General features: G+C 37.5%; 1 protein-coding gene across 1 annotated transcript; it reads left to right on the top strand.

The window, feature by feature from the left end:
• Positions 1–9,561: 9,561 nt before the first annotated feature.
• LOC123242228 (glyceraldehyde-3-phosphate dehydrogenase-like) lies at positions 9,562–10,808 on the top strand. Its single transcript, XM_044669815.1, has one exon. It carries the CDS (start codon positions 9,618–9,620, stop codon positions 10,617–10,619), a length of 1,002 nt encoding a protein of 333 aa, XP_044525750.1. The 5' UTR covers positions 9,562–9,617; the 3' UTR covers positions 10,620–10,808.
• The last annotated feature ends 2,324 nt before the right edge of the window (positions 10,809–13,132 follow it).

Below are 13,132 nucleotides of genomic sequence, written 5' to 3'. Positions count from 1 at the left end.
GACTCTTCATGTATCTGAGTTCAAATCCCCCTTCACTCCCTGGCTTAATGACCTTAGAAAATTTCCTTGTGTCAGAAAGACCTTTTGACTCATTTTCCTCATCTGTTCAATAAAATCACTGACCTTGCTTGATTGTTATAAGGATCAAATATAATAATTCAGGTCAATTATTTTTACTGAGAAATTCTCAAATATATTATTAAGGGGAATGGTCTATTGGCATTTAGAAGGAGGAATGGTTATTACTAAAAGCCTGTGCAGATTTAAGAGTGTGTGATACTGACTGTCTTGACTTGATTACTAAACTTTTGAATTGATTATTAAATGAGTAGAATATCATGAACTTAATAACTTTTTCTTAACAAGGTGTTCAACAATGCTTATTATGACATTATAGTGAACAAGATAAAGAGATTTCTTTTGGATCACTGATTGCTAACAAGAAGATCTACAATGCAGAAGACAGGCTCATAGTTCTTTCATGCCCAGGGCCAAAATGCTTTTGGTCTCTGAGGTTTTCTGTTTTTTCCTCCACCTTCTACACAGGTTCCTTTAGACTGCTGCATGTATTATTCCAATAAGGCTATACTTTTTTTCCCTTTGGATCACCCTATGGTAAATTGGAATCACTTACTTCTTCCTTCCTCCAATGAGTAACATCCCTTCCTGGCATAAAGCTAGGTAAGTATTGAATTGAGAGTCAAAAAGAATTGGCTTCAACTCCTCTCTACTCCTTATTAGACCATGAGAAAGTCTCTTAATTTCTCTGAGCTTTAGTTTTCCCAAATATAAAAAGACAGGATTGGACTAAATGACTTCTAAAATCCTTTCCAACTTTAAATCTATGATCATATGAGCCTATGAAACTTTCCCTGAGTCTTGGGGTAAAGGAAAGGGCTCTTTCCTGCATTTGTCTGCTTCTCTTCTCCTTCTACTTCTTCCTTTTAAGGGCTGGGCCCAGTAACACAATTTAGCCTGGGATGTTTCTCTAAAAAATTGGTAGAGATCTATGAATAAAGAAAGGACATCCAGCAGTTCTCAGTGTCTACTCCCAGCACATGTGCCTATGACTCAGCATGTCACCATTATACCTCATTTCTTATTCAGTGCATCACTGACAATGTCAGCACATACAGCCAATTTCAGCTATTAGTACAAATTGACAATTCCATAAATGCATAGATGGAATAGATCATTTAAGCAAGGCAGGCAGATAGGCCTACCAGACATGCCCATTACCACTCTATTATTATTACGTCTTATATTATTATTACGTCTATCTAAATGAAATATGGTCATGCAAAATTTTTAAATCTCATTTATAATCAAATTAAAATCAGAGAATTTATCAGAATTAATTTCTTGTCAGGGTCCTATATTCAACCAGAGGGAAAAATGCAATTTTTAAAAATTTCTAAATAAAGAATTTATATGTTTAAAGGAAATATGCCACATTTCATCATAAGGATGGGAAGCAATGACCTACTCTTCATTTCCCCGCCTTGAAGCATACGCTTAAATATAGTAAGCTTGGCCTATAATAAGGTAACAGAAAATGGACAATTTATTTCAGGCCTAAAACCTGCATGAAGTTAGAAGTATGACTTGTTAGAAAGTGGACATAAAAAATGCAACTTCCGTTCCTGGGATATTTATTGAACTCCAAATAAAGAATGAGAATTCTATGAGATGTCACTGAACTCCTCCTTCCTGGAGGAGTCTATAAGCATAGAACAAATCAAAAAAAGAAAAGAGGGTGGAGGAAAGCAGTGTTAGAACTAAAGATATAATTATTTTTTTCTTTTAAAGAAAGGCTCAATTAGGAAGGAGCAAATGAGTCAGCACAAAGTTTAAGTAGCAAAATGGTGCTATGGGTGTTTTTCTCACATTTCTGCTTACTTTGGGAAAGTATGTTACCTATTCAAAGAACACCTTGAATCTGTAAATAAAGTTGTGAGAGAAAATATATGAAATGTAGTGGGGGGAAAAGACAGTCAAATTCCATTGTAATACAGACCATTATTTCAGTAAATGTTCATTTTTCTAGAATACAAACCACCTCAAAGCTCAGATAATAATTTTATTTCCCTCGGGGTATACATTGTTTTTATAAAAATGAGGAAAAATAAAAAATAAACAAACTGATATCTGGAATTTATTGGCAAAACCAGTTTTTAAGGGAAGATGCATCGATTTCTTTCATCATAGACTACTGCACTGAATAAGACATTTATAATGATGACCCTGAGGGCTAGCATGATTCTGAAGTACCTTTGGAATAATCAGAAAAAAAGATTAAATTATCTTCAGAACATTCTTACTGTTCAATATTTTCACAGTAGACATTCTATGAAAATTAATAATTCATCTGTCATATATAAGAGAACATTCTGTCAATTAAAATCTTCAGCTAAGCAGAACACAGAACTCTCAAACCATTTAAGCTAAAAATCCAAACCAGAAAAAACCAATTTGTTTTACAGACAGACCTAAACAGGCATATCGTCTAGCCTACTTAGTCACTATTTGAAGAGTTGCAATGCTAGAGACCTCAATACCCTGCTGAAGTGGCTCGTTTCATTTTTGGGCAATTCTAATCACAAGTATGTTTTTGCTTACCTGGAGTTGCAATCTGCCTCTCTGTAATTTCTAATTATTATATCACATCTATTCTCTGGGGTCAAGCAGAACAAGTTTAGTCTGTCTTTCATTTACATGACCTTCAGATATTAAATGTAACTCTCCTGTGACCCGGGGTCTTCTCTTGCCTTGGCTAAACATTCACTTAGAATGGCATGATTCTCAATCATCCATGATCCTAGTTACCCTCCAGTTTGTCAGCATCCTTTCTAATATGTGGTGGTCAAAAAGGAACACAATACTCTGCCTGTGGAGTATTATTTGCCTCTGACCAAGGAAGAATACAATGGGAAAATAACATCCCCCATTAAAATAAAATTGTTTTGGCAGTTATGCACCAATGCACACCATGACACCTTGAAGTGCTGATTCCTAGCTTATAGTGTTTTAAAACACTTGGATCCTATTCATATGTGATTTGACAAGTCCAGTTGACTTGTAATACTACTCCTATTCTGTAATTATGCAATTAATTTTGAAAATACAAGTGTAAAGTGTACACTTCAATATTTGGACAGATCTATGTTCTCATCTGCATGGGTAGAACTATCAGCAATAAAGCTGGCAAATTGGACACAGCTACTCAGCCTGTGCAATTCTTATTCATGTCCTCCCACATATTCTCCACCCAATATATTGGAGGCCTTAATTTAGAAGTTTTCCTTCCTTCCTTCCTTCCTTCCTTCCTTCCTTCCTTCCTTCCTTCCTTCCTTCCTTCCTTCCTTCCTTCCTCCTTCCTCCTTCCCTTATTTATTTCAAAATATTTTTCCATGGTTATGTGATTCATTTTCTCTCACTTCCTTCTTCTCTCCCCCTCCCAGAGCTGACAAGTAATTCCACTGGGTTATACATGTGTTATCACTTGATATCTATTTCCATATTATTCATTTTTGTAATAGAGTAATCTTTTTAAAACCAGACCCCCCAAATCATATACCCATATAAACAAGTGATAAATCATACGTTTTTCTTCTGTGTTTCTACTCTCACAGTTCTTTCTCTTGATGTGGATAGCATTCTTTCTCATAAGTCCCTCAGGATTGTCCTGGATCATCATAGCAGCATTTTTATTGACAGCACGTTGGAAACACTTATTTGAAAATGGCTGAAATAATTGGTATATGAATTCAATAGGATATTATTATGCTTTAAGACTTTGAATCTAAATAATTCAGAAAAATATAGGAAGATTTTTATGAACTAGCACAGACTGAAGTAAATTTAATCAAAAGAACAAAAAATAAAGTGACTGAAATAAAATAAATGAAAAGTACACTAAAATCAAGGCAAAAATGTCATCACTGTGATGATCGATACCTGGGAGCAAAATATTAACAACACTAACAAATATTGTCATTATGTGTGCCTCTGGATTTTGCTTAACTTTTTCTCCTTTGGATGATGGTCTGTCTGTCCATATTCAGTTGTGGCATCCACTGCGGATATTCTTTACACAACTGAGATTCTGATTTTGGAACCTTTTGCAAAAACTCTGGTAGGGAGCTAATACAATGAAGCTGATCTGAGGAGAGCAAAAGTGGTAAGGAGGGACAACTGTAATGTAGAATTTGTACTCCTAAGGCAAGGAGGGACAAGAATCAGGATAGAATAAGAATATTTTATCACTTTCTGAAGCAACAGGAAGGAAACATTTTCAGGGGCACCATGATTTTACACTGCAGAAAGATTGGCTGCCACTGAAGAGCTGGGTAGTGTCTGTGTACCAGGGACCAGCCATTGCAGTGCAGCAATGGTGCACCTAACATGGTGATACAGATATTCTGTACACTTTGATGCCCTGGGGAAAATTATCAATTTCTCCATCCTAGTTAAAATTCTATGAAAAAGAAGAACCAGAAAAAAGGCTTTTTTGACAAAATTCAACACTAATTTCTATTAAAAATGCTAGAGATCAAAAGAATAAATCTATTTTTCTTTCTATGGTAAATAATATTTTCTAATTCTAAAAGTAAATACAATGTATAATACAGAAAAGCCTTAAAAACAAGGATGCTTATTATCACTACTACTATTTAACATAGTGCTAGAAATGTTAGATACAGCAACAAGATAGGAAGGAGAAAATGATGGGATAGATATAGGTGAAGAGGAAACAAAATCATCACTTTTTGCAGATAATATGTTTGTGTATTTAAGGAACCCTAGAGAGTCAACTAAAAATAATTGAAATAATTAATAACATTAACAAAATTGTAAGGTGTAAAATAAATGCACATAAATCATCAATGTTCTTATATATAACCAACAAAATCAGCAAGAAAGCTAGATGGAGAAGTTTCATTCAGAGTAATTACATAAATGATAAAATGTTTGGATGTGTATCTACCAAGATTTACCTAGAGAATGAATCTAACTAAAAGAAATAATAATTTGCAAAAATAAAGACCAACTTCAATAATTAGAGAAATATTAATTGCTCTATGAATAAGTCAAACTAATATAATAAAATGACAATAATATCTAAATTTTTTTACTTATTCAGTGCTGTACCAATCAAACAGTAGTATTTTACAGAGCTAGGAAAAGAATCTCAAAGACAATAAAAAAACTGGGATGGAAAGAGGTCTATGATGTGGTGATGTCATTCTTGCCAGATTCATTTTTTTTTTGGATCAGAAGATTGTAGATTTTTTGTTGACTGTGCTCACGAGATGTTATAAGGGGATTTTAGGATGTAATATGGGACTGAAGCTAGGAGTAATAGCTGGTAGGAATAGGGAATAAGGCAAGGCAAGGGACCCAAGGCTGGAGGTAATCAAGGGACTAGGCTATAGGTAGTAGCTGGTTGGAACTGAGGATAGGCACTGTGGATGGGGGTTTGTGAATACCTAAGGCAATATAGTGGATGAGGAAGGTACAATAGTGAAGGTTGGTAGTTGAGGTGGTAGGAGAAATAAGGGAATGTCTGAGTTTAGGGAATATAACACTGAGGTACCAAGAGTTGCAAGGAGAGGATGAGTTAATCTAAGGCAGGCAACAGCAGCAGGGAAACACAGACTGGGACCCAGGTTAGAGACAAAACACTGAAGGGAAATAGACTGAGCCCTTCAAGTAAAAGGGACACTTTACAGAGCTAGGTTAGAGCCAGCCAAGAACAGCTTGAAACTGACTTGAGGCTTTAGTCAGTTTCACAGGAAGGGACTAGAAGGAAGTACTGAAGTTACACTTCCTTCAAAATGGATACCCTCAGCTTCCCTCAAACTCCAGAGAGTATGTTATTCCTCTCTCTCTTCCTCCCTCTCTTATTAATCAACTAATGAAGTAGCCAAAAGGTCTTGATTAAATACAAACAGGGTCTATTGTCTTCTAGGATAGATTGGCAGGGTAAAGGTTACAAGGTAGCCCTAACAGCCGCTTAGAGAAAGCTTCAGGTGGGGGAAGGGAAGCAGGAACGTGAGGCTGCGTAGCCCAGCTTACTTCAGCCTCAAAAGGATTTGTAATCAAAGGGGTAGGAAAGCTGGATACAATGATTCAATAAAGTAAATTTGCAACAAGGGTAAGCCCTATTTGACTAAGCTATCACAGATTTGAACTAACTATGAGATCTATTCTCATATCCAAACTTCTCAGACATTCAGGTAGGGAAAATGAAGGTGGGAATAAGGTAGGGTAGGGAGATTCAAAGGAATTAGCTAAATTAACAATTTTAAAAGAAAGCTGCAAAATATAGGCCAGGTTTCAATCTAAAGAAGGAGCTCAGATGGACCCTGGTTCTCTCCACGAGTTCCCAGGACCAACTGTCTTTTTCCCAAGATTCTAAACTCTCCTTAACTGACAGAAGAATTCTGCAAAGCAGTTATGCCCTCTCTCTTCACCACAATGAATATCTGATCTCAAATTGTACCATGAAGTAGAAATAATTAAGATAGTTCTACTCTGTTAAAAAGACACAGAAAGAAACAAACCCAGAAAATGAAATAGAAAGAAAGAGATAGGAAGCCAAGATGGAGAAAAAGAGAGACATTAAGAGAATCAGAGATACTGTAAGAGAGAGAAACAGAGACATTTTAATCAGTAGAACAGAGTAGGTGCACAGCAAAGAGAAGCAAAACACACACACACACACACACACACACACACACACACACACAGAGCAAAAGACAACCATTTGACAAAAAATTTTGGGACAATTTGGCAACAATCCGGCAGAAATTATGTTTAGACTAATACCACATTACATACAACAAGATGATTTCCAAATGGATGTATAACCTAGATATAGAAGATCACAACAGAGAAGCAAAGAAGAAATTATCTTTTGTATTTGTGAATCTATAAAAAGTTTTGCACTAATAAATCTAATGTAATAAAAATTAGAAAGGAAATCTATAACTGGAAAATATCTTTGCAACAAATTTGTCTGAGAAGTACCTAATTCCAGATATGTAAGGAATCTATTCAAATTTATAAGAATGTGATTCATTCTCTAATAGATAAATGACTAAAGGATATGAATAGTTTTCAAAGGATGACATCTATGCTATCAACAATCATTTTTTAAAAATGCTCTAAATCACTAAAAATTAGAGAAAAGTTAAAGCCACTCTGAGATTCCACCTCATACCTATAAAAGGTAGCAATAGGGGAAAATGAAAAATGTTGAAGGGGTTATGGTAAAATAGATATATCAAATGTACTGTTGGTAGAGTTATTCTTGAAAACAATTTGGATCTATGTACAGAAAAATCAAACTGCATACTCTTTGACCCAGCTATACCACTACGAAGCCTATATCTCCAAAAAATTAAGAGGAAAAGGATCTATCTATCTATCTATCTATCTATCTATCTTTACAAGATGTTTAAAGCAACTCTTTTCATAGTAGCTGAAGAGTAGAAACTAAGTGGATGGAGTGTCCTCTTATTGAGGAATAGACTGACAAATTATGGTATATTAATATTAATGGAGTATTATTGTACTATAAGAAATGGAGAAAAGGATATTTTCAGAGGAAACTGAAGAACATTTATGAACTGATGCGGAGTAAAATGAGTGGAAATAAAACCTTTATACAATAATTACCCTAAAGAGAAAACCAACTTTGAAAAACTTTAGAATTCCTATCAACCCAATAATAAACCACAAGTCCAATAAAAAAAAAAGATGAAACATCATCATCATAGCTAACATTTATATGTCTATTATGTTCTAGGCACTGTGTTAAGGGGTATATTTAAAATATCTCATTTGACCCTCCCAACAACTCTGGGAGGTAGATGCTATTATCCCCATTTTACAAATGAGGAAGATTTGTATGTGTTGACTCTTGACCACATTATACAGCCTTGGAATTCTAAGACACTTCTGCTGCCTAGAGAGGCAATGTGGATGAAGAGAGGTCCTCAGAGACGAGAAAGTATTACTGAAATAGAGTATGAAGAGCAAGGATGGGGGAAAGTGGGAGAGGGAGGCATACAATGCAATTAATGACAAAATAGAATATCTTTCGAGTAAAGGGGAACTCTTTGGTCATAATGTATGTGAGTTTAGGCAGACTAGAGGCAGACATTTTCATATTCATTTCATTAATTCCTTAGCCCACTTCTCACAGCAGTTACTCCAAACCCCAAGCCTTCATTATACTCTTTCACAGTCCAGCTCATTGACTGTGGATAGAATGTTGGACCTGGAGTCAATAAGACCTGAGTTCCAATCCTATCTCAGGTTCTTCCTAGCTGTGTGAACACCAGGCAAGTTACTAAACGCCTCTCTATAAAATAGGGATAGTAATACACATTCTCTACAGTGTTGTTGTGAGAATCAAATGAGAGAATATCTGAAAGTGTCTTAGCAAATCTTAAAACACTTTATATAAGTATACTTTCTAGCTGTGTGAACCTGGGCAAGTCACTTAATCCCAACTGGTTACCCTTTATTGCTCTTTTGCCTTGGAACCAATACTTAGCATTGATTCCTTTCTGACCTTTTGCAACCCAATTTTTTTTTTTGCCTTGGAACCAATACTTAGCATTGATTGCTTTCTGACCTTTTGCAACCCAAATTTTCTCCCTTTCTCCTTCTCTTCCCTTCCCAGGTGGCAAACAATCTCAAATAGGTCATTTCAGTGTTGTCCTACAATATGAATTTCCTTACTACTCATGTTGTAAAAGAAGACATATGTCACACATATAAGAAAAAATTCATGAAGCAAATAAGGCAAGAAATGTCATGGTTTGATCTGCATTCATACTCTGATATTTCCTTTTGTGGCTGGGGATAGTCCCTTAGGGTTGTCTTGGGTCTTTGCATTGCTGATAATAGTTTAGTCCTTTACAGTTGATCATCATACAATATTTCTGTTACTGCATACTATGCTCTCCTGGTTCTGCTCACTTCATTTTGCATCAGTTCAAACAAGTCTTCCCAAGTTTTCCCAAAATCATCCCATTGAATTTTTTTATGGCACAGTTGTATTCTGTTACAATCATATACCACGACTTGTTCAGTTATTCCCCCATTTGATGGACATCCCATCAGTTTCCTTTTTTTTTTTTACTGCCACAAAGAGAGCATCTATAAATACTTTTGTGTACACAGGTCTTTTTCACTTCTCTATGATCTCTAGAACATAGATATAGTAGTGACCCTAGTATTCTTTACTCTTGGTGGATAACATCATCTATCATAGTTGGACTAAGATCAGTCATTCATCTGACAAGCATTTATTAAATGCACAGCACTGTGATGGGTACTAGAAATACAAAGACAAAAAGGAATAGTCCCTGCCTTCAGTAAACTTTTATTCTACTTGTAAAATATATACACCAAAAAAGACACATAAAGCATAATGCATTTATTTTAGGTTTTGCGGGGAGAGCACTAATGAATGACTAAAGAGATTAGAAAATATCTTACATGGAAAGTAGCACCTGAGCTTTAAAAGGAGGTGGGGAGCTCAGCTCTACACCCAAGCTCGCTGCCAGAATCCTCTGCTGCAGTCGCATCCTTTAGACAAGATGGTGAAGGTCGGAGTCAACGGATTTGGCCGTATTGGACGCCTGGTGACCAGGGCAACATTCAGCTGCAAAGACATAGAAATTGTGGCCATCAATGACCCCTTCATTGACCTCTCCTACATGGTTTACATGTTCCAGTATGATTCCACCCATGGCAAGTTCAAGGGCACCGTAAAGGCAGAGAATGGAAAGCTGGTGATCAACGGAAAACCCATTACCATTTTCCAGGAGCGGGATCCCGCTAACATTAAATGGGGAGATGCTGGAGCCAAGTACGTTGTGGAATCCACTGGCGTCTTTACCACCATGGAAAAGGCCGGGGCTCACTTGAAGGGTGGAGCCAAGCGAGTCATTATCTCTACCCCTTCTGCTGATGCCCCAATGTTCGTGATGGGGGTGAACCATGAGAAATACGACAATTCCCTCAAGATCGTCAGTAACGCCTCCTGCACTACCAACTGCTTGGCCCCCTTGGCCAAGGTCATTCATGACAACTTCGGCATTGTGGAAGGACTCATGACCACAGTCCATGCCATTACTGCTACCCAGAAGACAGTAGATGGCCCCTCTGGCAAGCTGTGGCGGGATGGGCGTGGGGCTGCCCAGAATATCATCCCTGCTTCCACGGGTGCCGCCAAGGCTGTGGGCAAGGTCATACCTGAGCTGAACGGGAAGCTCACAGGCATGGCCTTCCGTGTTCCTACTCCCAATGTGTCTGTGGTGGATCTGACCTGCCGCCTGGAGAAAGCTGCCAAATATGACGATATTAAGAAGGTGGTGAAGCAAGCTGCAGAGGGGAACTTAAAGGGCATCTTGGGCTACACAGAGGACCAGGTAGTATCCTGTGACTTTAACAGCGACACCCACTCTTCTACCTTCGATGCTGGCGCTGGCATTGCCCTCAACGACCATTTTGTCAAGCTCATTTCTTGGTATGACAACGAGTACAGTTACAGCCACCGTGTAGTAGACCTCATGAAGTACATGGCCACCAAGGAGTAAAGTGGAAAGCCATGATGGATCTTCATCCCCAGCCAAAAAAAGAGTAGTTCCACCACTGGGGAGCCCACATCCAAAATAACCTATGTCCCTGTGCTGGGGATCCCATGCCCTCTTCACATCCCTGCCCCAGGCACCCCTGTAGTGGGGGGAGGAGCATAGTCCTATCTTGTGTACCATCAATAAAGTCATCACGTTCAGTGCAAAAAAAAAAAAAAAGGAGGTGGGGATTCCAAGAGGGCAATGGTAGGTAGAGAAGGCATGCCAGGCATAGGGTACTGATTTGCCTAAGGCAAGGAAGCAGGAGAAGGAATGTTTAGCCAGAAGTATATCAGCTAGGGGAAGTTTGGCTAGACTATAGAGCCTTTGAAGGCAGAACACAATTTAGTCACACTTTAATATGATTAGGTTCTAAAGTCAGTAAGGGATTTATCCCATAGAATCAAAACTACCATATGATGAGCGACCAAGTAGAAGAGGAAATGTACCTCATGGTCTCAATGTTCATGGAATTTAGTGAATTTTTCATTATACTATAACCCATGTCTATTTGCAGAAGACTCTCCTTACTGTTTCAGATTGATTCATCACTGCTCTAGGCTTATATAAAAGATGGAGTTGGCAAGAATTTGAGGGAGATGAAAGGTCTTATTCTTTTGACTTCCAGCTTTAATACAGAAGTTCTTCTAGACCCTCGTTGGCAAAGACATGGCACATGTACAGAGCCAGTACTTGGGGTGCTGCTCTGTTCCCCCTCTTCCCAGGGCTCCAGGACATTTTTTTGCATGCCTCACCCTTCTGTCCAGCAGACCAAAGCAAGCACTTTCTCCCTCAGCTCTCTCCAGTAAAATAGGGGCTCACAGACAGCTTGAATTTGCCCTCTGGGCACTCAAACTTTTTAAAGGTTCACCAACACTGTTCTAGACAGATTCAGATTCTCTTCAGGTCCATGAAGGGAGAGAAAGACTCTGGAAAAATTCAATTCAGGGGCAGCTAGGTAGCACTGTAGACAGAGCACTAGCCCTAGAGTCAGGAGGACGGGGGTTGAAATTCGACCTGAGACAATTCCTAGCTATGTGGTCCTGGGCAATTCATTTAACCCCAGCAGCCTAGCCCTTATTGCTCTTCTGCTTTAGGATGGATACTTAACATCTATTCCAAGTCAGAAGGTAAAAGTTAAAAAAAAAGAATTCATTTCAATTTTGAATTCAACAAACATTTATTAAGCACATATTATGTACTAGTTACCATGTTAAGTGCTTAGGATATAAGGAAGAAAAAAACTCAGTATATAAGAAAGAAAAAACTGCCCTCAAGCTATTGATGATATAATGGAGGAAGATAACATACAAAACAAAGCTGAAAATGAAAGAATCATAAACAGGTATCTGGCTGATGTTTTCAAGTTGGAAAAAAAACCAATCTATAGAACCCTGTGTCCTCTCTCTCAAATCTGGAAGTCAGACAAGCAGGCTCTCTCTTCTCGCTCCAGCTCTTCCATTTCAACCCAACCCTTCATGCACCTCTGACAGTCCTAAAGTATTGAAATGTCATTCTTCATCCATTAAGAAAGTCTTATGAAAATTGGCTTTGAGACTCAGGTTACAATAGGATAGAATTCTGCCTTGATCATGAAAATACCTAGTTACCAAAATGATAATGAGTAAATATTTGAAAGATGGGTAATTTTTTAAAATCCTGAATTTTTCTTTATTCCCAGGAACTTTTAATGTTTTTATAATGTGCTACTACTAATGATCAGATATAGTGATTTTGAGGAGGGAGGAAAGGAAGGAAGAATAAACAATGGAGGAAAAAACAGAAATGTTGAAGGTCATTGAAATAGACACATTTCAAAGATACAGAGAAAAAGCCTCAGTTTAGAGTTGAAGAGGTAATATGATTTAGCAGAGAGAGAGCCTTTGCCTTGGCTTCTTTGGGCCTCAGTTTTTTCATCTATAAAATAATGGGCCTTGATCAAATGACCTTTAACATCCCCACTAGCTGTAACCTTTCATGAGTCAGTTCTGTACAATATTACCAAAAGGAAGTGCATATATTAGTACATGCTGAGTTGTGTTTTTTTGTGAAAAAGAAAATACTTCCATTGAGATGATTTATATCAGACTGAAGATAAAAGATACTTTTTTTTGGGGGGGAGGGAGTTGGGGAGAATGCATTTTGTTTCCAGAACTTTCCCCAAGAACAACATCCTAAAATTGTTAGAGGTCATATTAATGAGACTGGGACAAGAATTCAGAATCAGAGGAAAGTCTTCTTAGCTTTCTTTTATTGATTTGAACTCAAATAAGATTAGTCCTTTTTTTGAGTCAGAAGCTTTATTCCTTTGGTCAAGAAAAGAATATCGTAGAAATGACATTATCATTAAATCTACAATCCAGTTTAACGCTGGTGTAAAGCCCAATCCCATTCTCATCGCAAAGGCAAGACTTCCTCACCCATTTGTCTATTGGGGTTTTGCCTGTATTCAGAGTGTGGGACAGAGATCTCCATTT

This window comes from Gracilinanus agilis, chromosome 3, assembly GCF_016433145.1.
Source record: "Gracilinanus agilis isolate LMUSP501 chromosome 3, AgileGrace, whole genome shotgun sequence".
Taxonomy (NCBI): Eukaryota; Metazoa; Chordata; class Mammalia; order Didelphimorphia; family Didelphidae; genus Gracilinanus; species Gracilinanus agilis.
Note: the sequence above shows the minus strand (reverse complement) of the source record. Positions and strands in the feature narration are given on the sequence as shown.